This window comes from Corvus moneduloides, chromosome 8 (assembly GCF_009650955.1).
Source record: "Corvus moneduloides isolate bCorMon1 chromosome 8, bCorMon1.pri, whole genome shotgun sequence".
In the NCBI taxonomy this organism is placed as follows: domain Eukaryota; kingdom Metazoa; phylum Chordata; class Aves; order Passeriformes; family Corvidae; genus Corvus; species Corvus moneduloides.
Genome location: NC_045483.1, coordinates 34,344,027 through 34,370,306, shown reverse-complemented (window position 1 = coordinate 34,370,306; position 26,280 = coordinate 34,344,027). Strand labels below are relative to the sequence as shown.

At 44.9% G+C, this 26,280-nt stretch overlaps 3 protein-coding genes across 4 annotated transcripts; 2 read left to right on the top strand and 1 right to left on the bottom strand.

Annotated features, from left to right (window-relative positions):
* The first annotated feature begins 716 nt into the window (after positions 1-716).
* Positions 717-3,910, top strand: DNAJC9 (DnaJ heat shock protein family (Hsp40) member C9). Its single transcript, XM_032117191.1, has 5 exons — positions 717-954; positions 1,734-1,871; positions 1,994-2,248; positions 2,928-3,011; positions 3,431-3,910. Exons 1-5 carry the CDS (start codon positions 775-777, stop codon positions 3,560-3,562), a joined length of 789 nt encoding a protein of 262 aa, XP_031973082.1. The 5' UTR covers positions 717-774; the 3' UTR covers positions 3,563-3,910.
* Positions 3,854-15,689, bottom strand: FAM149B1 (family with sequence similarity 149 member B1). Of its 2 annotated transcripts, XM_032117189.1 has the most exons (15): positions 15,599-15,689; positions 14,864-14,968; positions 14,619-14,730; positions 13,559-13,701; positions 13,057-13,176; positions 11,946-12,116; positions 10,834-11,021; positions 10,443-10,573; positions 9,844-9,897; positions 9,292-9,404; positions 8,808-8,987; positions 7,741-7,867; positions 7,302-7,427; positions 6,704-6,785; positions 3,854-5,970 (listed from the first exon to the last, which is right to left on the bottom strand). In XM_032117189.1, the coding sequence occupies exons 1-15, from the start codon at positions 15,631-15,633 to the stop codon at positions 5,897-5,899; spliced, it is 1,761 nt and encodes a 586-aa protein (XP_031973080.1). In that variant the 5' UTR covers positions 15,634-15,689; the 3' UTR covers positions 3,854-5,896. The 2 variants fall into 2 exon arrangements, with proteins under 2 accessions (XP_031973080.1, XP_031973081.1); XM_032117190.1 differs by lacking the exon at positions 9,844-9,897.
* Positions 15,686-25,339, top strand: ECD (ecdysoneless cell cycle regulator). Its single transcript, XM_032117188.1, has 13 exons — positions 15,686-15,900; positions 16,226-16,343; positions 16,696-16,783; positions 17,750-17,928; positions 18,623-18,818; positions 19,663-19,791; positions 19,946-20,071; positions 20,819-20,901; positions 21,659-21,765; positions 22,191-22,368; positions 22,821-22,888; positions 22,966-23,186; positions 23,701-25,339. The coding sequence occupies exons 1-13, from the start codon at positions 15,705-15,707 to the stop codon at positions 23,917-23,919; spliced, it is 1,908 nt and encodes a 635-aa protein (XP_031973079.1). The 5' UTR covers positions 15,686-15,704; the 3' UTR covers positions 23,920-25,339.
* The last annotated feature ends 941 nt before the right edge of the window (positions 25,340-26,280 follow it).

Below are 26,280 nucleotides of genomic sequence, written 5' to 3'. Positions count from 1 at the left end.
CAGTGTCCAGCCTGGCCTTGGGCACTGCCAGGGATCCAGGGGCAGCCCCAGCTGCTCTGGGCACCCTGTGCCAGGGCCTGCCCACTCCCAAGTGCCAGGGAAGCTGGTTGTTTACCGGCGGAAAGTGGGAAGCCGAGGAGGAGTCCCTTTCATTTATTTTACTGACGGTAACTGTACCGAAGCGCACGCGGCAGTCGCGGGCAGGAGGCCGCGCTCACCGGCGGCTCCAGCGCGTCACAGAGGCACCGAGGACACCCCAAGGCGCCCTGACGGGCCGGGGTGCGCCCCGCTCCTGCCTCGCTCCCGGCCCGATCCCATCAACTCCATCAAGTCATGAACGCTACTCCACGAAGAGTCCCCCACCGTCCGGAGCTCTTCAAGGGGCGGAGAGGCGGCCGCCCCTCAGCCGCCGCCGCCGCCCCTCAGCGGGGCCGCCCCTCAGCCTCCCCCCAACATGGCGGCTCCCCCGCCTCCCCTCAGCGGCGCCGCCACCGCATCGCCACCACCTCCCCTCTTCACTGTGGCTTTTCCACCTCCCCTCGGCGCCGCCGCCGCCGCACAGTCAGCCCGTCCCCTCATGATAGCGGCTCCTCCGCCTCCCCTCAGCGGGGCCGCCCCTCAGCCTCCCCCCAACATGGCGGCCCCTCCCCTCAGCAGCGGCCCTGCCCCTCAGCTTTCCCCGCGGGTTCTTCCCGCCCGGCGCAGCCGCGGAGCCGCACTCCGGGCGCGGAGCGGGCGGGAGCGGCGGTGTGGCGTCGGCCGCGGCGGGGCAGGATGGCGCTGCGGCAGCAGTGCGAGGCTGCGTTCGGCACCGCGGACCTGTATGGCGTGCTGGGCGTGCGGCGCGGCGCGTCCGCGCAGGAGATCCGCCGCGGCTACCACCGCGCCTCGCTGCGCCTGCACCCCGACCGCGTCCCGCCCGAGCAGAAGGAGGAGGCCACGCGCCGCTTCCAGGTGAGGAGAGACGGAGGGAGGAGGTGGTAGCGACGAGTGAGACCCACCCACTGCCCCCCGGGTGACCAACCCGCCGAGTGAGCCACCCCCTGATGCCATGACGATTTTTGCCTTTTCTTTTATAGCCCTGTTATACCTTTTTATGACTTCTGTATCCCTAGTGCTTTTTCCCTACATTCTTGGACTTGTTTGTTAAGCTAAGAGACTAAACATTTTAGAAGCTTGGTAGCTAGGGATCAGTGTGCCTCAGCCCCCAAGGTCCTCTCCAGAACACATTCTGTAAACTAAGATAGAACCGTCCAGGAGAAGGCTCCTTGGGGAGGGGGGCTCACTCGAGCCTCTCCTTGGGGAATTTTGATAGATATGCTAATTAGTAAAACCTATAATATTATACCTGATCTTTTGGGGCAGACTCGGGGAGGTGCATCTCGATGCACAGGACCTGGACGTGTGCACCTAAGGATCCTTAAAATAAACACCAAAGTAAAATCCCTTTTCCCCTTCTAACCGTGTATGACTCTTGATTTTAAGACCAGGAAAAGGCACCACCACCGGTTACCCGAGTGACTGGCCCTCTGCCCCCGAGTGACTGAACCCTGAGCAACCGACCCTAAGTGACTGACCCATCACCCCCTGAGTGACCACCCCACTGACCATCCCCGAGGTGGCCAACCCCGACCCTGAGGGACTAACCCTGTGCCCCCTGAGTGACTGACTGGGTGACTGACTCCCAAGTGACCGCTCCCCGAGTGACCTCCCGGCCACCCCTGGCCCCGCAGATCCTGGGCAAGGTGTACGCCGTGCTGAGTGACGAGAAGCAGCGCGCGGTGTACGATGAGACGGGCACGGTGGATGACGACGCCGAGGTGCTGCAGGACGGGCGGGACTGGCTGGAGTACTGGCAGCTGCTCTTCAAGGTGAGAGCGGGATGGGGCTGGGAGACAGAAGAACCCGGCACTGTTTGGTTTTATGAGTTTTCTCTTAAATCCTCCTGGTGAGTCAGTCCTGTAACTCACAGAGCATCACCTCTTTGCTCCAGGTCACCGTGAAGGACATCGAAGACTTCCATAAGAGCTACAAAAACTCGGCGGAAGAGCTGGCTGATGTGAAGGCAGCGTACATGAATTTCAAGGGTGACATGGATCGGATCATGGAGTCCGTGATGTGTGCGGATTACACGGATGAGCCCAGGATACGGGAAATGATAGAGCAAGCCATCGACTCCGGGGAGCTCCCGTCCTTCAAGGCTTTTGTAAAGGAGTCGAAGCAGAAGATGATGTCCAGAAGAAGGCGGGTAGGTTGCATCAGCTGTTTACCTTTGAATCTCCCTTGGCAGAAATATGTGACGCTGTTCCTGAGATGTTTGTCACAGGATTGCTGGGTTACACACCTTGCTGTTCACACCTGGTGACCTGTGGTCATCACCCCCCACCCCAAATCATTGTGGAAGGCTTTTCTACTTCTTTATTTCATTATTATACACAACGTCTTATTACAGTTTAGCATGTCCCTGCATTTATCTACAAAGCTGTGAGTTGCTGGAATTAACAAAACCAAATAAGTGGTGAAAATACATTTTGGTTGACTTCTGGCAGGTGTGAAACTGCTCTGGCCTAAATGGATTCTTGTGTACTTTTGGACGCTTTGTAGAATGTTATATGCCCATCACAGTAACCTGTAAGTTAATGTAGTATCTACCAAGACAAAAAAAAGTGGGTGTGGGAACAGGGATGGGGACAAACATCACATTCAACACTGTGAAAGAGCAGAAAAACCTCCTGCTCTGCTAAATGGTGGAACCAGAATGGATTTCCTTTGCCTGATTCCTCACCTGTGGCCAAACTTGGAAACCCTTTGTGTTTCCCTGCAGCTCTTTGTACACAGACGCCCAAAAAAGCATTTGGTAACTCCTGTGAGACTTGGTCAGATAACATGCAAAATACGTTGTTAAAAAAACCTGTTTGCTCTTTTAGGCAGAAAAAGAAGCTAAAGAGGCAAAAAAGACTAAAGATGAACTGGGCCTTGGTGGAGAAAATGACTTGCAAGCACTGATTAAAGTAAGTTTAAAGTTTTCTGTTTGTTGCAGATAACTTTGTTACTGGCTTATAATTGTGTTTTCCCTGAGCACCTTTGATTTTGGATCCTTGCAACTCTTCTGAGTTCCTGAGGTTAAAACCTGGCCTTAATGTTATATATGTACTTCAATTTAATTAGAATCAGAGTACAGTATGGATTTTATTACCTGTGTCTTTTTAAAAATTTACAGAGTTATTGCATATGCACTCAAAATATTTAATTCCTAGTTTTAGGCAGTTACACTGGGAGTTTTAATGATGGTACTAAATTTTCTGCAGCTTGTATTCCCTGTTTAATATATTCCAAGATTTTGTGTAGCTATCAAACTTCAGTAGGATAATCTGCATTGGGAAGTTACAAAAGGTTTGAGTTTGGTTGGTGTTCTTTTCCCCCTCCCCAGAGCCGAAGCAGAGATCGAGAAAAGGAAATGGATAATTTCTTGGCCCAACTGGAAGCAAAATATGGGAGCAGTGCTAAGAAAGGAGGAAAGAAGACCTCAGCCAAGAAAAGAAAGGCAGAAGGAACAGCATAGACTGAAAAACCAGGTTTAATTTTGTATGGAAACATGGATTTGGGAGAATTTGGGGTGTTTTCTAGGCTCCTGTTTTGGACTGTGTGCATTGACTGGCTGTAATTGGGAGGCGTGACACGGAATGCATCCTGAACAAGGAAGACAAGGCACTGCTGTGCTCATGTTTCCGACCCTTGGGGTGCTCTACAGTTTAGATCCATGTGTGCTGTTCACACATTTCTTCTGTAACAAACCTCCTGCTATTTTTAAAAGTCTTTGCACATCAGCTCAACAGGTGTTTTTCAGATATTCCAGTAATTTTATAGTTTGGAAAATTGCAGATTTAATAAATGAGAAGGTTGGTTTGTTTTTTTTTTCCAGAGTTTTGCTTCCCCAGTTCTCTGTATGTTTTCTAAAAAAGCTGTTCAAAACAAGCCAGTTGTATTGATTCTTCTGGTTTCAGTTAAGTAAATCCTGCACACTTCCACGGAGGATCATTTTTCAAAGGCATAGGAGCCAGGAGGTGAACACTTTGGGAGTTGAAGGCCCTCACAGCTTCAACAACAGCTCCTGGGGGGAAGCCAGAGGTAGATGGTCTCTCTGTTCCCTTTTACTTGTCTGCTCTCAAAATTACCCTGATTCTGAGAAAGTAGAGTATATCATTGTGTTTTTTAACACAGGGCTTGGAGGTTAATTTTATTACACAAAATAAGTAACAGTCCAGGAGCAGTCCCTGGTGTCAACCATCTGTACAGGAAACAAAAATGGCCTTAGGAGGGGACTGCAGTTTTTAAACCCAGTGACTCCTCTAGGCTGTAAAACACTACCTTATGTTAACAGAAGTCTATTCAAGTTTGTCTGTTTTTGTGACTCTCGTGCTACAGAAAACTCACTTGGTCCCTGAGGAATGGCACGAATACAAATGGGATGCTTATCTGCACTTTGCCTGACATAACTGACACACTGCACAGTGTTCCAGAAGAGAAATTGTATTTTGAAATAGTTCAGTGAGTAGAGGCCTCTGGTGAGCATCAATTTCTCTCTCTGCAAACTTAAGAGGTTTAGATTGAGCTCAGAGCTCTTTTGTTTTTTTAACTTCTGGAAATGCAAAGGCAGGTTAACCCAGTTAGGTTTGCACAGTTCCCTGTTTCTGATTAAAGCATGCTTGGATCAACTGGACCGTGAGCTTCAGTATTGATGAAAAATCATTAGCTGGTCTGGAGTGGGGAAGCTTTTTTTCTATTTTGAACTGTAGTTTGGAGAATAATAAGAAAATATAGGAAAACTGCTCTTTAATTGGACTAGAAAGGAACAACTGTTTTTGGGGAGCATCCTAACTTTGTTTAAATACAGCCAGTGGTTACCTCAGCTTGTTTTTACACTTTAGTCTGGCACTTATTGTTTGGGACTAAGACCTTCAACTAATCACTTATTTTGAGAAGCCTGTATTTCATGTATTTTTTTGTCTTATCTGGAGCCACAAGGCCAATTCCAGCAAATGCCTCTGTTAGGTCTGTCACACAGGGCAGACACAGCTCCTAAAAGCTCCATTGCATATGTGGCTTCTGGAACTCTACGTTAGATTGCATAAATCTTGTGTAATTACAGGTATTTTTAGAAAGGGACACTGAGCTATGCTGTGAAATTACCATAAAATGTCTCACCAGGAAGACTTTTTTTGAGTTCTGTCTGAAGCCACTCATAGTAAGAAGTTTCTTTTTGCCTGCTCAACCTTCTTCAGTCACTGAGGAAGAGGTAAAAGGTTTTACTATAACTCAGGAAGAGGCAGTGGTGTGCTACCCTTGGAGCTGCCAGGTCACCTGTACCGCTGCCTTGGTTCTACGCACCTGTGTTCATACCTGCTGCAGCCACCACAGCATCCATCACTTGCCTAAGCTGAGTGCTTGCTTTTGCTAGTACAATATTGCTTGAAACATATAAATACAGTTTTAAAAAAATGAAAATCACTACTGCTGTGGAAGGCCGGGTTAACCTTCCTAAGGGAAGAATGAGCAGGTCCTGCAGTGCCTGCCTGTAAGGACATGAACCTGTCACCAGCCTCATGGAGAACAGCACAGACTGAGAGTGTTTGCTAGGTTTCCTAGGAGTTGGCCTTCACTGGAGTGTATTCACCCTTCCACTGGAGCATCACTTTCTCTGCTGGTAGAAAATGGAATGTTTAAGCGCACCCCTTCTAATCTTTGGCAGCTGCTGCTTAGATTTATATAAAAATAACTATCTGTAAGGAAGGGTGTTGGAAAACTCTGTGTAAACAACGTTGACCTTGCTGGGAAGGAGGGGTGGTTTTTGACTCTCTGGAGAGGGACAGATGGGTGGACGCTTCTCCATGGCACGTTAGAGCCCCTGTTTGCTTTTTGTGCCTGATCCACTTCGGCCATGGGCTTTCACAGAACCACGTGGTGGAAGATCTGACAAACAAAGAGATCATGGACAGCCTCGAGACTTCGGGAAGGTATCACAGCTAAGTACCAAATACATCTCCTCTAGCTGAAAACTTAAAATGTCTTTTTACTCCAACACATGCCTATCAACTGCATTTATTTATACCTTCCAAAAGGGGCAAAGTTTGTGCTTACCAAGTTGCTGCATTGCAGGGAGCGACTGCATTCCCTGATACTTCACCAAGTATTCATGTCTACCAAGTTTTTCTGATAATTTAAGATTTTTTTTGGTCAATACAGCAGTCAGAAAACTCATCTTGCATTTTTTTTGACGGGGGGAGCAGATATATAATTTCAGTAGGAACCACTCCTTGCCTGCTTAAAAACAAGTTACTTCAGTTTTAGTGCCTTTGTTAACCTCAAGTTACTATTTCTGTTTAAGCTGACAACTCCTGCTTTGAAAACTTGGACATTGAGAGGCACTGGGGCTGGTCACATTAAGCTTCCTTACTTGATTTAAATATTTGGTGGTAATAAAAACACAAAAACCCCAACAAAATGCACCCAGCTGTACTCTGGAGTAGAGTAGGATATAGCAAGGATAACACACCTGTAACAGCAAATTAAAAACATGGATGGAACTTTGAAAAACCTCCCCAGTGGAAATCACCTGTAGGAATGTACCCCTGTAGAAAATGCATCCCTGTCCCAAAAGCCTCCTTTGTTTGATCTTAGTCAGCCCTGTGGCTGATGAGCATACCTGAAGGTGTCGATCCTCTCCTTGTCCAGGATTGATTACTATAATCAATAACAGTGCAAGAACGGCGGCGCTGGGAGTCTGGCTGAAAATACAGTTCAAGTTATTTCTGTTTGCATGAAAAAAAATCATCAAGGTTATAATGCAACTACAAACTACTTAAACACGTGTATTTGGTAATGGGTTAGATGTTGTAAAGGTCTAAGGGAAGCTTTAAAGAAGGGTCAAATCAACTTTAGAAGTAGAAAATACACTTTTCTAACACCTATTTAGAATGATCACTGGGCCACTTAGAGGCAAGTCTTGCCATTTCTGGAAATTGTACTGTTCCAAAGCAGATTTTGTAACTGCTGAGTCCAGGATGTTGAAATTATACACAGAAACTAATCAAGCAGCTATTTAAAAGCTGTTGCTGAAATTACAGCTTTCAAAGCTTAGATAAAAGTACTTTGTGAGATACAGGAAGGTATCAGTAGAGTAGGTGTTTCAGTAAATTAAACGGAGAGTATTTGTTACTCAGACTGGACATTGATTAACGTTAATTGTCAAAGCACTCTAATCTGTGATTAAGGATGATCTGGTGTAATCAGCCGTGCTTTACCAAGGATGTGTTGGTTGTGTTAGGCCTGGAGAAGGGATCAGGTAAGAACAGCTGCTCTTGGAGCTGCTGGTGAGCGTCTTCTTGTGTCATGACAGTATGAGCACGGCTCGAGTTCCCTCGAGGTTTCTGCAAGGAGAAATAACAGTTACGGCTTTTTTTTAGTGCAGCAGTCCATTGAAAATAATTAACCGAGGAATTAAAGCTAATTTTCCAAGGGAATCATTTTATACCTAGTTATAAGGAGGGAAACATTCAATTGGCATTAATGAGAATTAAGCATGCAACGCTGGGTGATGCTGTTACTCAGACATGATACAACATTTTTCGTGCATCTATTTGACTTGCTGTCACAAAACAACAAATAAATTGGAACTCTGTGGCAGCTGTGATAACAACTTTAGATTATTGAGTAATAAAATGAGATTCTTGTGCCTGTTACCATTTGCCTGTGGGGTCCTGTGGTGCTCCCACGCTCTGCCACGGTGGTGGTGGCAATGGGTGGCAGGGGGTGATTTCTGTTTAGCAGCAGTGGGGAGGGTGAGGTCAGCTGCTCCTGTGCAGGCAGGCTGGAATGCACCAGTAAGAACAGAAAAAACACACAGTTTATATGTTTGGCACGTGGAAAGGTGTAATATTGTCAGTTTCTTTGGCCTTCTGGAGTTGACTTCTGTAAGAATACCTTGGAAAAGCTTCAAGCCATAATCTACACTTTAAAAAACACTTCCCTAGTGCTCTCTACTTACATTAAAAAATACATTTTAATAAAGCAGAGATGTCAGTACTTCTTAGATTGATTGAAGCCTGAGGAAAGGGAACAGAAGCATAAAACACTGGAAGGAGAAGTACCAGTTATGAAGGGACAAGGAATAAGTCTCTCAACAGTATGTGACAAGAAAGCAACAGACTGGATGAGTTTATAGGTAAACTGCAAAATTAAAATCAATTTACAACGTGTGGAATAGACAGGTCTATCAAAGCCTGCATTGTTTCCTGAGACCCTGTGGTCCCTGTAAATGGTCCCATTCAGTCAGGTCATTGTGCAAAATAAAAGTGAGATATTCTAGATGTGACTGAGGGCTCACTAAGTGCCCTTTGGTCAGTCAGATAACCTATTTTAACATTTTTATAGTCCAGTCTGGGCTAAGACAGCAACATGCAGTGTGACCTCCAAAAAACACAGATTTTTAAATTTACCTTGAAAATAGGCTGCAGAAAAAGACATCCATGTCAAGAAAGAGATGGTGGTGTTCACTTCACTTGTAGAGGACAGACTGAGGTCTATTGCTCTGTGCAAAACTACCTGAATCTGGGAATGTATGTGACTCACTGACTCGCAGCTGGCAGCACAGTGATCATCAGCTTTAACAACTCGGCTTTCTCAGGGGAGCTGTGCTTTAAGGGGCAGTCCCTCTCCTTACTCCAATAATCCCTGTCCTCCCTACGCAGGGATGCTTTCCGTGCTCTCTGCCCCGGTACCCTGCAGGGAGAGGCTGGTTTGGGACGTACAGGCGCCTGCAGACGTCGTCTCCGGAGCGCGGGGTCCCGATGGGATGCAGGGTCCGTGGGGGGGGGTTCCTTCTCCTCGTGCAGCGGGACAGGGATGAGGTGCTGAGCTCCAGGGGACGATTTGGCCACGTCCTGGTGGAGAGGAGGGAACTCGATCCTGGCCGTTTGTCATCCAGGTCCCTAACAAAACAAAAAATTGCAAGACCAAAAGAGACATGGTCAACATGACAACTACTCTGTTACCCAAGTGCTCACCTACAGATGACTTCAGTCATAAAATACGTGGGCAGAAATTATGAGAGTCCATTCTTAACATAATTATATCAAGTAATATTCTTTCACAGAAGACAAACAAGCAAGCAGGAAAATAACTGAGAGTTACTTTCTCTGGTGGAGGAATTTAATCTCACAAGGTTTTGGGTTGAATCCCTCTCACTGTGAGAGTGCTCTACTTTATTTACAACAGGTGATCTATAGTTCTTACAGTGTTTTCTCCACTACAGGCAGGTTCCTTTGGTGTAACTGGATCCCATGGATCACCATCAAGCCATTTAGGTTACGCTGAGAACCACTACTTGACCCTTGAGAGAGACTTACCTGAAATTAAAAAAAATAAGTAAGTAAATTACTGTTTGGCAGAGAAACACACGCACACACACACATATTTACAGACTTCTCTTTTTGGAGAAGAGTCATTAATTTCTTCCATGACATCCAGATGTATACTCGGTTATATTATTTCCCCATCTAAGACAGGGATCTTAGCATTTCAGTCTTTAGTAGTGCTTAGAAAACGTCCTAATACCATGTCCTAATACTTAATTTTTTCCAGCTGAGCAGCTCATTCGCTGATCTTCCAACAATGACTAATCAGAAGCTTTACAAAAATCATTTTCAGGGTATATTGACATTTTATGTCAATAACAGATCTGCAAACTCCTTTTCTGAGATACAGACTGATCTGGAAAAAACATCAGATTCCACCCGCCATAACAAGAGCAAATAGAAAACAGCAGAGTTTTAATCCCATACATACTTGAGGTGTTTTTCTCCTCTTTTTGCTTTTGCGGCCACATCTGGGTTTTGGGCACTACACACACAGTAAGGGGACACAAGGGACAGGTGGGGGAAGAAATAAAGGAGAAAGAAATAAAAAGAAATAAGGAAAGAGTTGAATTAAAATGGAACAAATAGGTAACACTTCGGTGCTCACCACTCTAGGAGCAGATAACCTAAAGGAGATCATACAGTTAAATTCAGTGTGTGAGAAAAAAACTGGTTTAGAACTGCACTGAGATTTCTCCCTTCTTGCTGGCTGAATTAACTATAAATGTGAGAATGGGATCCCACACACACAGTCCTCAACCTCACCATTTAATCGAAACATTAAGTTGTGGAAAGAACTACATCCTTAATCAACAGCCACCACAGATGTAAAATACTACGTTTCAAGGAGAAATGTAGGAATTAAAACTTCCAACTGAGTAATAACAGAACTTAAGTGTCAGAAAGGACAGCCACCATTCACACAGAGTCCAAACTAGTTATTTACCTAAACACAACCAGTCTGTTTGCTGAGGTAACACTGCGTTTATTCATCCCCACAAAAAACAACAGCTGGCTAAAAATCCTTACCAGATTTGATGTCACCGAGGGCATCTTTGTGTGTGGCACACGAGGTAACAAGGCTGGCAGAGGATCCAACTGCAAAGGGCTTCTGGCATCTGCTCGGAGGGTTTCTACTGTTATGATATTTTTCTCATCATCTGTGCAAAGCAACAGAGAATTCCTGTCAATATTGGCAGTGCTAGTCATGGACAGTGCTATGAATCCAAGTTTTTTAGAGACAGTCTTCTTGGATGATGAATTCTGCTGAGTTTTTTGAAGACATGTTTCACACTGTTAGCAAAATAACCTTTTTATTCCCACTGAAGAGATCATTCCCAAACACATCTCTCTCCCATGGCATCTTTGCAAAAGTAGCTGCAGTCCCCTTTTGAGCCCTCACTTTAACTGCGATCCTTACCAGAGGCTGACCCTTCCCAGTGCCTGCAGATCAGTTCTTCCATGCAGACCAGGACTTCACTCCACACATCATCAAACACAAACGTGAGCACAGAATCCTTCATGCAGGAATAGGGAGAGACAGGAGGAAACCCCAATTTCCGTCTTCCAGAGGACAGTTCCAATTTCCTCTCGCGCCACTCCTCCTCCCTGTAAAAATGTAAGCATTACCTGCACCAGAAACACATTTTCCTGTATTTACTTTCGGTTTTTCCACCGACCTCAGTGAGAGATGACTGACACACCCTGGTCTCCTGTACAGAATGACTATAAATGATACTTCATGAACAATAAATAATTTACTCAAGAGATCAAATTCACATTAAAAAAATCAATATTAATAGTTACAGTGCTATTTCTTCATCACATTGTTAGGCTCTGTATCTAATGAGAGCACAGAATCCTGAAGACAAGAGAGTGATATTATTTGTTGCAGCAATGTCTCTCTGGCCTGTTGCTGGTCAGAGCAAGAAACATAACAATTTGAATTTAATGGTCCATGCAGCTAAGTGGCTTTAATTATTAAAACCAATTAAGTAGTCAGGAACTGACAGCACCCTCTAGAGTCCTTACCCAGGCCATATGTTCATATTGTTGGTCTGAATAAAGGAAAGGGGCAGAAAGATAAAAATAGTGGTAATCGTTTCTTGACAAGCATAAAATCCACTCTAGTTCTTAAAACTACCACTGGAAAAAATCCAGGAAGGTACAATTCTGTCCAAAACGCCAGTACAAAACAGAAGCAGCACACTGCTAGTGCATAACTAACAGCAGTGAATTTGACATAGTATAAAAAATAAATGGTGTTTAAATACACAGGCTCTTAGTTATGATGGAATGAAATATTCAAACCAAGCACAAAAATGGACTGCATGAAAATTTACCAAAATATTCCTAAAAATAATTCAGCAAAATAAATTGTCCTAGGAAATGGGCTGGGAGAATTCCCAGTGCCTGGGCAACCTCAGGCCTTTGGAAGTTCTGTAAAGAAAAGAAAAATAAATCCATCAAGTATCTGTATCTTAACTGCAGGAACCCCAGAACACTGGTACTCCTTTAATATTCAATACCTACACATCTCTGTGGTCAAATGCCAAGTATTCCTCCACTATGCCTTCAGAGAGAATGACTTCCTCCTCCCCTTCATCGCTCTCTGAGGAACACAAGGTTGGAGACTTGGAAGGGTCGGCCTTTTTGTGAGCAGGAGCAACAAAAAGAGGCACCTTCTTGCCAAAAACACTAAATCTGAACAGGTGACAGTTTTCAGAAAGCAGAAATAAAGATAAGTTGTTATTCCACCTCAAATAACTGAGAGACAGCAAAGTAGTTAAGGGCAAGCAGTAGCGAGGCAAACAAATTATTCATTACTGTAACAACTTCTGGTTTGGATACCTTTTAATTCTTGCTAAGGAACCTGAAACTTCAGGGAAAAAATATCCAAACCTAATTAGAAAGCATTCTAAAATATTAAAAATAAAAGCAGCACTAGCATAGTGCTTTGTATTTTTTAAGTCCTAGGCAGGTTTAACAGATGATTAATAATAAAACCAGCTACAATACATAAACATTCTTAAGAAGTCAGCAGCAGCAAAGATATTTCTATTTACTGGCCAGTTCACTGTAGTCGGCAAAAGCACAGCTACATATTCTTGCTATTCTGAGTGTAGATAGAGAAATGCTGCTAGCAAGGATTTTCTTGCTATTTTCTAAGTCCGTGAGAGACTTTTCTCTCTCACAGAAGAGGTAGCAGGGAATGTAAACAACCAAGCCACCTGCAACCTTGGAAAGTCTTGTTTATGGTACAGTAGAAAAGTATTTTGACAATGGATGTTTTAGGATTTTAGCCAATCACCCCAAGGGGTGGCTGATCCTTTGTCCAATTAGACTATGAAGAAAAAAGTCTATAAAAGAGTTTGTAAAATAATTAAATAAATCCATCTTGCTGCACAATTCCTGCCTGCTGGATCTTCTCTCCTCCTCCTCCCTATGGCTGCAGGACATGGTGATATACCCTAGGGCCTCGGCCTGCGGTAATATCTGAGTGTACTAAATTCAGTTTAAAAGGAAAAAAAAGACTGTGCCATGTTTAAAACTCAGCCTAACAGGAAGGCTGCACACTTTAAGAAGCAGAGAACAAACCTGCCTTCGCACCTTGGTATGATCCAGGCTCACTGCTGGTACTTACTCATCAGAATCCTTTTCCTGTGGTGAACTTACATCTGAGGGAGCCAAACTGCCCGAGGGGGAACTCGAGTACCATCCATACCCTTCGTCTGTGGGGATCACCACCTGCTTCCCCACCACCCTGCCACGGCAAAAGCAAAGGATAAATACAGCAGAAAACCTTGGCAGTACGTTTATTGAAGGTTGTAAGAAAGAACAGCAGCAAATCCTAAAAGCTCTGCTGGGAAGCTGTGCATTTTCCTGGTGACAGTTTCAGTTTTCTGAGAGAATTCTGCTCTGTTAAGGCCAAGTCAGTTGCAAATAGCAACAAACCTCTGTCAAGGAACCACACGTGAGGTAACAGGATGCTTATTAATGACAGGCAGGCACATCACCAAAGTCATCTTTTTATCTGTGTCTACCACATACTTGCATAAACCCACCCTGCCACTTGTTTTAAGAGCAACTGTGTGCATCCCTACCCTTGTTGTGAAGGTACTAGCATCAGTCCATTAATAAAATACCTGAGATGAGGAAAGCTGGAGGACCACTGATGGCATTCTTCCCGCAGTCCCTCAACATGAACGTTTTCCTTCTGCTCATACAGAAGCTCATCAATTTGTCTGAACATCTGCTGAACTTGTTGCGTGGCAGCCTTATCAAATTCCTAGAGAGGAAAGAAAATACCTAGTGAATAGCCTTTGCAGTGTTTTTTAAAATGATTTTTAAAGTACAATTGAAAAAGACAACTATTTGTTTAAAGCTTAGCAGGATTGCATTAGAAAGATTTTGACTTTAAATAATTTTCTCCCAGAGATGATGCAGCCTGCCGTTAAGACTGATGGCAGCCACATGAAAAGCTTACACTGACACAGCAGAAAAGCTACTAAACATTTTGAAATAGCCGTATTATTACATTAAGTTACAAGACTTAAAGAAATCAGAACAGGAAGGATAAAATTCAGTGATATTTTAATGCAATGGAGGATTTGTTGATTCCAGTGTCCACAAACAACAGCAACACAAGAAGCAATGCAGACTGCTGGGAAACCCTGAACCTGAGGGATGGTCAGGTCCTCTGTTACATGCAGACACAATGGGGTCAGTTCCGGGGTCATTCAGATCCAAACAGCTCCATCTCACCTCCCAGAAGGCAACAGCACACTTGGCTTTGGTGGATGGAGAATAAAACAAACATTTCTAAAGGAAAATAATGTTTTAGGAACTTCCTGTATTTTGAGAAACATGCAAGTATGCAGAAGTTTGATAAACTCACGCCAAGTGTCTGAAACTCATCCAGCCATAGCTGGGGTTCCACAGTAACAGCATTTATAGATAGACTCGTGCACTAAATGATTTGCATTTCCAAAATTTTCGGTGGAAATGCAGGATATTAACGGAATAGTATGAGCCTAGTGTGTTTTGAACTGGAAGATGGAAAGAGGTAAAAAAGATGTTCTTTCTATAATCACTACCATGATTTTTTTGACAGATCCAAGTATTTTTATTCTGACATGTCTTTGCAGTGGTATTTCAAGTGTCTTTCTGTGCTAGATTTGGCTTGGCTGATTATGTTCTACTCACGTCATAGCCCCAGGAGAAGACTGAGCTGTCTTCTGTGGAGGTGTCAACACAACTCTGGCTAGCAGTCTGTGGATCCCCATGATCATCCGATTCCTTACGGATTCCCGACTCCCTGAAACGCACGCGTTGAGCCGGGAAAAAAAGCAAGCGAAAGAGCCCACAATAAACAATGACAAATCGAGTGTGCCAGTAAACAAAGCCTAGCTGTATCAGAACAGGTGTATCAGATCTGTCGTGACACGTACCTGGAGGTCTGGCCGAGGTTTTCAGCGGTGGGTGTGGCTGAGCACACCTGAGCCCGCGGCTCTGGCAGTGGGTGATGCCTCAAGGCATGTTTCGGGAGTCCTTGTCTAAAAAAGCAGAAGTGGAACTTGCCATTACTTACAAGAAAAAACATTTACAGAGTTCCCAGTAAGTTTTATAGGTTTTTCTTTTCTGCTTCTTAAGGACTGTGCACACATTGATTGCTATTAGAAGGCTAATTCTTGTTGCCCAAGCTTTAGGTTTAAGGTGTCAAAACTAACTCTAGGGTAAAGATGAAGTTAAAGGTCTTGGCTTCAAAATCAGTTAAACTTGAACTTAAGATGTTGTGAATTGGCCCACAGCTCCCTAAAAGTGGAGACAATGCCATTATCCCTGTAGATTAATTAAATAAAATTGAACAAGAGTAAACGAGCCGACTAAGTCAGAACTGACCCAACTCCTGGGTCAGGAGAAAAAAGCCAATTACAGGGACGTAATCGCGTTCTGCCACACCGGTGTTTGGCCGGGACCGGTGCTTAGGAATCCCGGGAATCCTGGGAACCATCTCCCGTCGGGGACGCGGTGTGACCGGGCCGTCACGGGGCCCTGTTTGGTGCTGGGGGGAGCGCGGGCGGCAGGCCCGGGATGGGGCCAGGGGGATCGCGACCGAGATCGGGACCGGGACTGGGATGGGCATCGGGACCGCGCCGGGGACCGCGGTAGCCGCAGCCACTCACGCCTGCACCGGTTTCCGCGCGTATCGCGATATCATCCTCAGCGCCGCCGCGCCGCCGCCGCCATCGCGCCGCTCCTCCCGCGGGGGCGGAGCGCGGCCGCGCCGCGATGGAGGCGCTGCGGCGGCCCGCGCTGCCCGAGGACGCGGTGCGCTACCGCCTGTTCGCGGCGGCGGCCGCGGGCCCGGGCGGCGAGGCGCTGCTGCGGCGCTGCGCTGAGGTGCTCCTGGTGCGCTTCGCTCCGCTCCTGGCCGCCTACGTGTGGCAGCGGCAGCCGTTCCGCCTGCGCTACGTGCCGCGCCGGGGTGAGCCGGGGGCGGGCCGGGCCGGGAGGCGCGGCGGGAGGACGGCCCGGAGGGGGCGTGTGAGGGGGAGCCGGGGACGTGTGAGGGGGGACCCGGGGGCTTCACAGACTCACAGTGTCACAGCATGGGTCAGGTTAGAAGGGCCCACCGCGGGCATGTGGTCCCACCGCCTGGCTCCAGCAGGGTCATCCCAGAGCACACGACATAAGATTTTGTCAGCTGGGTCTGGAATATCCCCAGTGAGGGAGGCTCCGCACTCTGTCTGGGCAATCTGTTTCTGCGCATGGGGTTGCTGAGGCGCCTCTCTTCTCTCTGCCCCGTCCAGGCGAGACGCCGGCGCACATCGGCGGCACCACGCTGTTCGGGGATAACGTGGAGGACGAGTGGTTCATTGTGTACCTGGTCCGGGAGATCACCAGGGAGTTCCCGGGGCTGGCAGCCAGGTACAGCGGGTCCTGCTGAGCTGCTTTTTTGGGAGGGGTGCCAAGGGGCAGTGCCTATGCTCTGAAGGTCCTGGCTAAATATTCCCCATCCTTGGAGGTGTTTCCCCATCACGTACACATTTGAGGTGTCCAAGGCCAGGTTGGACGGGGCTTGGAGCAGCCTGGGCTGGTGGAAGGTGCGCCTGCCTGTGTCAGGGGGGTTGGAACCAGATGATATTTAAGGTCCCTTCTAATCTAAGTGTTTCTGTGGTTCTGTGAATATTAAAAAAACCCCAGCAGACATGGATTCAGAAGTGTGTTGTTGTGCTTTGCAAGGCTTTTCCTGCTAAGAAACCAATTTCTCCTTGGCCAGGATTGATGACAATGATGGAGAGTTTCTCTTGATAGAAGCAGCTGATTTTCTCCCAAAGTGGCTGAATCCTGAGAATAGTGAAAACAGGGTGAGTAAAACTTCTGTACAGTGGGCAAGGTGGCCACAGTGGCCTTTTATGGAGCAGCTGGAGTTTTCTCTTGTGCCTCCAGCCAAGTGGTCTGACTGCCTCTGAAAATCCAGAGTGCTGACTGTCCCTTACTGTTGCTCTCCTCAGGAGCACTCCTGTATCCACCTGAACTTCCTAGCTCTGCTAGAGCTACTTGGAATTTTTTTCTTTTTACCATATTCTGGAGTGTTTGGGCAAGAGGATTTGCTGCCCTCAGAGTAGGAAATGCTCAAGGCTGGAGTGTTGATGTCTCTACAAGGTTTCAGACTGAGTCTGGTATAGGTGAAAGAATGAGCAGACACCTTCACCTGGATATGGATAGTTGCTAGTAGTCATGTCATTGGCAGTGGATTAAAATGGAAATAATTAACTTGGTCATTAGCAAAAAATTGTTTAATTATTTTTCCCCTACTCCAGGATTCTTAAAAGGGATGGAACACAGCACAAAAATTGATTGCAAATGTGAACTATCAGACTCATATTTTCCTTCTGTTGGAGGGAACGGACTGCGTGAGGGAGTTGAGAATGTTGCATTTAGGGCTTTTCTTAGGATCAGGAACCAGCAGAGGTCACATGTAGCACCTGAAATAATACTTTTTAGTCCCTGTGATGTTCTTAAGCAGCTAGGTTATGCTGATTCTCCTGAAGCAATTCTCTAGTTGAAGAGAAACTTGGTATTATTGTTATTAAGGAAACAAAATAATTTGACCAAACTTGTTGCAGTTAAAATAGGGGTTTTTACTGGTTGGATCATGGTCTCTGGCATCTCAAGTAACTTTTTTAAAAAAGCTATGCTGCTTCCTGTGTTGGTTCTCTATTTGTACTTTATATTCTCTGTGTTTAAACACATGCATTTGTATATGAAATGTAATTTTCCGGTGTGTGACTGTTCTTACCCCGTCTGATGAGAGCATTGCTGCCTGCCAGGTGTTCTTTTACAAAGGAGAGCTGCACATCATCCCGCTGTCGGAGACTCCGGAGCAGGACTGTGACCTCTCTGCTCCCTGCCCCACAATCCCACAGGCACTGGCACTGTTGTCCAGCCGCTCCGAGGAGTTCCTGGCTGCAGAGCCCATTAGGGCTGCAGTGAATAAACGCATCGATGGGTATGTGGGTGCTTTATTTTGGCCCTCTGCACCTGTGGGGTTTGATTCTGTGCTGTCTGGGGTTTAAACATTTCCCCCATAGATGTGATAAAGTTGGTTGCTTTTCAGAAACCAGCAGCTGGAGGTTTTTCTGTGGCCCTCCTGGAAGGAGTGGGATCTGTGTCCTGTAGGCTGTGATCTGAGGGCTCTGAAACTGGTTCACTGCTATGATTCCACACCTGGCAATGACGAGTTACTCTTCCTTCACATTCTTCTTATACTAAAAAACCTGAAAGTTCCCTGATCTTTTAGGAGCCCTGTGCAGGAGGAAAAAGAGGATTTGAGCTAAAATGTAGAACCAGGAGGATTTTCAGAGCTTCAGCTTGTCACAGCTGTGTTCAGCCCTGTACTTTATTTTTTGCAAGGATTTGACAGCATCTCTTTTACAGAATATGGTGAAGAATACTGCATAGCTGGATATGTTGGTTGAGTTCACAGTGACTCATCTTACCCATGTGGGCATTCAGTTTTATTAGCCGGGTACATTTATATAAATCTATTACAGAAACAGACATTCTAGGCATTAGATTGGCCAAGTTTTAACTTCAGGATAATCTTCTGACCCATAATACGGGTAAATATTAAAGTGAAAATAGGCCTCATAATAAAAAAGGAGTGGTTTAACTTGCACTTCGTGCACTCTGTTGCTGTTCAGGTATCCCGAGAAGATCCAGGCCTCGCTGCACCGAGCCCGCTGCTTCCTCCCGGCCGGCATCGTGGCCGTGCTGAGGCAGCGCCCGTCCCTGGTGGCTGCGGCAGTCCAGGCCTTCTACCTGCGGGATCCGGGCGATCTGCGGGCGTGTCGGCGCCCCTTCAGAACCTTCCCTGCAGAGCAGCGTGTGATGGCCCTGGTAAGTGCTCTTCTAAAGCCTGTGATGGCCCGGTAAGTGCTCTTCGAAAGCAACTTGTCACTTAATTCGGTTCTGTATCTGACAAGGCTTCTGTGGCCAATGGTATAAATGCATAGATTGAACTTCAAACTGCATGTTTTCTGGTGGTTTGTCTTTTTTTTCCTGCTGGGTGGAGGGATGAATTTCCATTGCATTACATTAATAGCGTCTCTGCCTTCAGATTGACGTGGCTGGGCTTTCAAAGGGCTGATCATGAGGGAATTGTGTCTGAAACCAGAGGTTATGATAATAGTTCCTCTGCTGAAATGCCTGCTGAGTAAATTGATCTCCCTGTGTGATCAGAGCAGTTTGACAGCACTGCCAGCCAACATGAGGAGTTGCTCCTAACCAGTGCTTCACTCCAAGGCTTTTCACCTTCTCAGCTGTGCTCACACAGCTCTGTGAAAGCTTTTATGAAGTGTTTTATCTGATGTGTTTTGTTAAGAGTTGTACCTCTAGACTCCTGAAAAGAAGCTTTAGAGTCAAATTTTCGACTTCTAGACTGTTTCCAAAATCCCAGCTTTTAATCAAATTTTATTTTAATCCTGAGGATTTTTCCTAGTGTATTTAGACTGACAAAAGTTCATATTTGCTTGGGGATTTCAATTTGGAGCTTACTTTGTAAGGCCTGAAAAGCAATGTATCAGAAAAATCTATCTAAAGGTATGTTTTGAATGCAGTCTCAGATATTGCCTGTAATATGGGTGCCTTAAAACACAATTCAGTGAGCCTGGTGGGAATCTGATGCCTGTCCACAACACAGTCACACTGCAGGGAGTGTTTTTTTCTGCTCTGGCTGTTCCAGGTGACTTTCACTCGGTGTTTATATGCACAGCTGGTGCAGCAGAAGTTCGTTCCAGACAGACGCAGTGGATACACCCTGCCTGCCCCATCTCATCCTCAGTACAGAGCCTATGAACTGGGCATGAAACTGGTAATGATTTTTTTATGCATTTTATACTTAGTTTGCCTTTTTATGTATGTCCAGGAAATGGGTCTTTGTCTGGAAGTTGCCTGCTTGTCCAGAAAAATGTGAGCAAAGTCCGTACACCTTGAGAACCTCTTCTTGTTGCATCTTTTATGTACAGGCTCATGGCTTTGAAATTCTGTGCTCCAAGAGCAGTAAAGTAGCTCCTGATACCAAGAGAAATGTGTTAAGTGGTCCTCTGTGGGAGAGATTCCTCAGGAGCTTGAAGGAAAAAGATTATTTCAAGGTGAGGCAGTGTGTCTGTGGCTTTTAAACATTCCAGAAAAGATGCATTTTAGCTCTTGAACTTGTGTAAGTAGTTGCAGCAGGGCAAGAACTTGAATTCTTATCTCTGTGTAAAATGAATTAATGTCTTTAAAGGAGACGTGCAGTTTGTTCCCCTTTGAAAGTAATTTTTTTTGGAAATTAAAAAGGAAAAATCAAGATTTGGAGATTCATTCATTCATCTAAAGGAAGGAGAGAAATACACTTGAATGAAGAAAACTACCATAGGGTGTGTGAGGTGTAACTGATTTCACTGGTTTGCATTTCATTTGCATGCCTCTAGAATTAAATATTCTTCAAGATCTGTACATAACACCACAGACCTGTGTGGGCGCATGCAGGTGTAATTTTTATGTGTGTGTGGTTTTTGTGAGTTCTGGGGGTTTTGGTGGGGTTTTGTGGGGTTTTTTTTAAAGATGCCTTTGACTACTTATTTTCAGTTTAAAAATTGGACATGAATTGAATACTTACTTGAAGGTTATAAAATTGGACAGCTCTATTGAAATTCTTAGGTTAATATACTTTAATATACTTTAAATATAGGAATTTTCCTGTATTCAGTTCCAAGTGTACATGGCAAAGAGGTTTTACTTGTTTTGGTTTTCTCAGCATTTCTGTGTGACAAAGAGTCATCCTTATGAAGCCTGACTGTGGAGAGGAAGGGGAGGGAGAATTGTTTGGATTCATGCCTGTGACTTTCATTAAATAGGGAGAAATGGAAGGATCTGCAAAGTACATGGAACTGTTGCATATGGCAGAAGATCACTTCCAGCAATCTGTTGCCCCAGAAAGGTAAGATCTACTTGAAATTCACGAGTGTCATGCACCATGCCTACAAATCCTTTAACTTACCTTTAAAATCCTTGTTACAAAAAACCTGAACCCTTGTTCTCCATTGTACATTTAACATTGGTGCTGTGGCCAGGACATACAAGTACTAATTCCTCTAGAATACTCCACTAGTAGAAGTTCTTGCTTGAGTAACTATTTATCTTGGTTTTGTGAAATGCTAAGCTCTTCCAAGTGGGTTAAGAGGTGACTGAAAAGTATTATTTGCTTGGTTGACTGTAGAAAGTGTATAAAAGCTTCATTGAAAAGCAGTCCCAGTGAATAATAAATACAGAGTAATCTGTCTCCTTTACTCAAGACAGGCAGCTGGCTGTAGATTTCTCCAAAAGATCAAATCCAAAAAGTAAATCACTACAAAATTATCTGATCCCTTGCCAGCTCATAGTATCTTGACTGTTAGTTTTTTGAGTTTCCAGTCTGTGCTGTTTGGGATCTGGCAGTCTTCATATTTACCAAGGCAAAATAAACATAAGGAGCCACGAGGAATGGGCTTTGGAGCCATCAGCTAGGAATTGCAGGGACTGACTGTGTCCTGTTTTGGCCAATACCCTGTACAGTACTCTAGGACTTCCCCCAGATTAATTTCCCTTTTTGATGTGTTTGCACAGAAGGAAGAATGAAGAATTCAAGTGAAAACCTGAATGTAAAGCATGTGATCCCGTTGAATCCATTCCAGTAAATTGAATTTTTTTTCTTCTAGCTCTGTTGAAGTGAGCCCAGGTGATGAAATCTTGACACTGCTACAGACAACATCCATTGATTTGAAGGAATTTGAGAGAGAAGCAGCTTCTCTTCCTCCAGAGGATGGTGAGCTGGATGCAGGGAATTACTCCTATTACAAATGATTATTTGTGGGGGAGAAGGGGAATGTTGACAGCTGTGAAGGGAGAGCCAGTCCAACCTTCATTAAGACCAAATTCTGGATTGGCTCTCCCTTTTTAGAGTAAACCTTTCTTCCTCCATTTAGTGGCCAAAGGCTTCTCAGTGACTAGAATGGTATCTCTTAGTTTGAAGCTGCATGCAAAGCAGTTTTCAAGTAGTGAAACGAAATCTCCACTCTCTTCTTCTCAGCTTCTTGCTGCCTTATGCTGTCTGTGACCCAGGACCAGCACAAAAACTTCACAGTGCAGAAATGAGCTGCAGAATGGTTGCAGTCCTCTCAGTCCCCTGCTTTGAGCCCTGCAGGCCAGCAGGCGTGTGCAGAATAACAGATCTGTCCTGTGTGCTTTCAGATGACAGCTGGCTGGATATTACACCAGATGCTCTGGATCAGATGCTGAAGGAGGCAAGAAATGAGTCCCTTCCTTCCACAAATGAGGAAGAGCAAAAATACGACTTGGAAACAGTTGCTGAGAGCATGAAGGCTTTTGTGTCCAAAGTCTCCTCACACGAAGGAGCAGAAATGCCATGGTAGTAGCACTTTGATTTTGGGGTCTGGTGTGGAATGCTGCACTTTGCTGCAGCCCTTGGGTTGATTCTGTGATGCAGAGAATGAGAGTTGGAAGGTGTTGTGCTGTGCAGAGGCCTGAAACAACCCATAGCAGTGAACATGTACTTGCTTTTAAATCAGCTTGGTGACCGCCCTGACACTGGTGCAGGTTAAAGTGCTGGAAGCTGAGCTGCTCTCTGTCACTCCGTTTGATTTTGTGATCTTCAAAATTTTTCTCTTGTCATTCCAGGAATTCCTACACTCACTGTTTCATGTCTAATCCCTACGGGCTTCAAACTTCCGGGTGCTTCTAAGTTCAATTGTCCCAATTTCAGTCCTGGCTTGAGAGAAATCCACGTGGCTTGTGCCTGTGTCACGCTTATGCAAGCATAAAAGCTTTATTTATTTATTTTAAAATATTTTTATATTTCAGGTCATCTGATGAATCCCATGTTACCTTTGATGTGGATTCTTTTACAAAAGCACTGGACAGAATTTTAGGTGAGATTGCTTCTTTATTTGAAACAAATCCCTGCACTGATTTCTTTGCTGTTGTACTGACACAAAATGATACCCAGGGGCTGACTCAGAGGAGCTGGATTCTGATGATCTGGATGAAGAGGAGGAGTTTGATTTCTCAGATGGGGATGATGAAGACTTGGATGCTGGAAATCAAAGGCAGGACCAGAAGATGTCTCCTGAGGAGCTTGTAGGCAGTCTCAAGTCGTACATGAATGAGATGGACCGTGAACTGGCACAGACCAACGTTGGTAAAAGTTTCACCACCAAGAAGAGAGGGGTGAGTATGCGTTGAGCTCTGATTTGTAGCATAGTAATTTTGAAACAGGAGATATGCTGGAAGCGCCCATTCTGAGTAGTGTGATCAGAACCTTCCCACATGCAAGCAAAGTGTGCTGTAGTTGCACCATAATACATTTTTTTCAAACAAAAGCTTACCTAAGCTTTGAATTTGCATATCTTTTCCAAGACTTTTATTTCCCTGTTTTTAGTAGTAGGGCAAGCAGCTGCAGCTTGACTTGTGAGTTCCTGTAGTAGTTTGCTCCCATAGGAAGCTGAGCCAGGACTCAGCAACACTTTCTGTCCTTACCTTGGAACTTAATCTGTGTGATGGGCAGTGATGATTTTTAGCTGGCGTGAGCATTTCATGGGTCTGTCAGGACTCTGGAATGTACTGGACTTTGTTGGCTGCAGAATTGTTTTTTTGTTTCTTTTCTCTTGTGGTTTGCCTTTTTTTTTTTTCCTTAAATCTGCTCATGCAATTTGATAAAACTTTCTCTTTGTACTCGCTGCAGGCAAGTTCTGTTGAAGCAGCCACATCTGAGAGTGCTGGCCCTGATTCTGGAGCTGAGGATGCTGAGCTTGCACCGGTGGATGTGGACATGAACCTGGTAGCAAACCTGCTTGAGTCCTACAGTGCCCAGGCTGGCCTGGCAGGACCCACCTCGAACATTTTACAGAGCATGGGGGTGTATTTACCTGAAAACACAGATCACACTGGCTCGAGCAGTTGAGCAACGCAGTGAGACTTTTGACAAGACATGGGGATGGGGAAATGAAGCACAGACAGATGAGCAGGATGTGGAAGAAGAGGCCAAAGGTTTTAATTTAGAGCATTCTGTTCATTATGTGTAACTTCAGAAATGCAAAGTGCGTTTACCTGCAAAAGCCTTTTGTTCGGACTCTGTCTTGAATGGAAATGAGATTTTCCCAGTGCTAACACATTTTCAGAAAACTGAAAAATGATGTCATGACTCAAATGAAACTTTTATTGCAAAACCTCTCTTTGATTTTTCCAATCATTGATCCAATTTGCCACATTTCTAAAGTGTCCTTTCACCCGTTGCTAAGTGGTTTCAATATCTGGAAAGCAGTTCTTGTTCTGAAAATGCTGCTGCCTTCAGGGGGAGGTGGGGAAATGCCATGTTACAGGAAGAGTCTCATGGATTTGGGAGCACTGGTTAGATGTTCAGGAGACATTTAATCCTTCCCAAAAGTACGATGCTGCATTGTAAGAACTTCTGATAATTACTGTAAGAGCCTGTTCCTTATTAAGCAGAAGGATTTAAAGAGTAACCGGAGCAAATATGTACATATTGGCCAGAAGTATTTTTTAAATTTATTTCGATAAAAACAGAAATACAACTTGATTACTGAATTTTCTTTTTGAGGTATGCATAGCTTCCTCAGTGCAGTATCAAAATTTCTTGGAGTGAAAACATTTTCATAATTGGTCATTTTCTGAATTCCATTATTGCTGAATGTTGGTATCATGCCAGCAGTAGCTGTATGTGAGCCCAGGCTGAACAGTTTTGGGGTTTTTTTCAGTGAAAATGTGGCTAGAAGGCATGCAGCATGTTGCTTTCCCATGGAATGAAAAATCTGTCCTTTGATATGACAACTTTAGTTTCAGCAACATAATTTGAAGTGAAATAGGTAGAAATTCCTGATTTACAGATAGCAAGGACAGTCCTGCTGGGTCCAAATCAGCTTCTTTATTTTTTTCTTTTTTTTTTTCGTTCAACAATTAATCAAGTGTTCTCCGTTGATGTTGTGTAATTTAGTTTGTAATTTATGTTGTGTAATTTAGTTTGTCAACAGTTCAGGGAGAGTACTGGCAGGTTGGACGTGGATTAGAGATGGACAAAAAGAGTTGGGAAGTGTGAAGGTTCTGCTAAAGTTCAAAGAATTTGGACTACTGAGAGATGAGGTGGACTGCAGACTCAGACAAATCTGTGCTGGAAAAATGGGATTAACAGAAGTTTTTGAATCTAGACAAGGATAACGAGCAGTTAGTGGTGGAAAACAGAGGTCCTTGAACCTTGGAAAGGGTTTATGTTTGAACAGGGAACATAATTAACACTGAAACTACATAAAGTTCTCCGCTTTTATATGAAAGAATTGCATTTCAAGAACATGATCACATTTAACTGTCGTGTGGCCTGTGCTATGCAAAAGGTCAGAATAGATTGAAGGACTCTTGTAGCATGTGAGGAAAACTCCTAAGCTAAGGTTCAGAACAAAGCTGCTCTTCGGGAAACACTTGAGCTGATCTTGCTGCTTGGGTAATCTCGCTTTTCCAGCAGTGGGACTGTGATTTCTCTGGGGCTGTGCTCATTCCAGCTATTTCCAATTGTTCAGCAGCTTCACAGTGGTGACCCTCAGGACTCTGGAACTGCTCACAGGAGAGTTTGCCATCGAAGAATAAGCGTTTCCATGCTGCCTCCTCCCCTGCTTTGAAGTAACACACGAGGCATCTCTGCTTTTAATTTTGAGAGTATTTTTAGTGAAGGAAGCCCGACGGAATTAATTAGGGAAGACAAGTGCAGTGGGGTTCCCCTTTCAACGGATTGCTATCGGAGTATATTCCGAAGTTGTTTAACTGGCTCTGCATTCCAACACAATTTATTCACTTTGCTCACTTGAGCGTCTGCCTTTTGTATAGCCTCGTTCATCCCAGAGCTCCTGACCCTTCCCAGACGTGGTTTTCTTGTTTGTGCCTTGACCCCTGCAGCCCCCGTTGTGAACAGCGTAGTTGTTGACTGGTACATTTCAAGCAGGAAAGCAAATAATGGTTCTTTCATCTTCCATCTATGAGGTCAAAATTAACCCCAGGGGACACAGAGACCCCTTAACCTCTTAAAACTCTCCTGAACACCTGGGCAGTTTGGCTGTTGCCACTCTTCCCACTGGTAAGTTTTATGGAATAGCTTCAGGAGTCAGCAGCCCTCAAATCCTTCTCCTGCAGACTAACTGGTTTTGGGATCCTTGTGGAGTAAGTGGATGTCAGCCTCCCCACTGCCGTGGAAGATCACCTCCCTGAAGGACACTTGCCCCCTGACCCTCCTTTCCAATGCTCCAGCACAGGAATAATA

Excerpts from the sequence above, each read along its gene's own strand:
- DNAJC9 (XM_032117191.1), top strand. The coding sequence starts at position 775 with ATGGCGCTGCGGCAGCAGTGCGAGGCTGCGTTCGGCACCGCGGACCTG. Across the intron at positions 2,249-2,927 it reads TGATGTCCAGAAGAAGGCGG|GCAGAAAAAGAAGCTAAAGA; the intron begins GTAGGTTGCATC and ends TTGCTCTTTTAG. Across the intron at positions 3,012-3,430 it reads ACTTGCAAGCACTGATTAAA|AGCCGAAGCAGAGATCGAGA; the intron begins GTAAGTTTAAAG and ends CCCCCTCCCCAG.
- FAM149B1 (XM_032117189.1), bottom strand. The coding sequence starts at position 15,633 with ATGATATCGCGATACGCGCGGAAACCGGTGCAGGC. Across the intron at positions 13,177-13,558 it reads TCCAGCTTTCCTCATCTCAG|GGTGGTGGGGAAGCAGGTGG; the intron begins GTATTTTATTAA and ends TTGCCGTGGCAG. Across the intron at positions 8,988-9,291 it reads CCTGTAGTGGAGAAAACACT|GGACCTGGATGACAAACGGC; the intron begins GTAAGAACTATA and ends TTGTTTTGTTAG.
- ECD (XM_032117188.1), top strand. The coding sequence starts at position 15,705 with ATGGAGGCGCTGCGGCGGCCCGCGCTGCCCGAGGACGCGGTGCGCTAC. Across the intron at positions 16,784-17,749 it reads CTGAGAATAGTGAAAACAGG|GTGTTCTTTTACAAAGGAGA; the intron begins GTGAGTAAAACT and ends GCTGCCTGCCAG. Across the intron at positions 22,369-22,820 it reads GAAGGAGCAGAAATGCCATG|GTCATCTGATGAATCCCATG; the intron begins GTAGTAGCACTT and ends TTTATATTTCAG.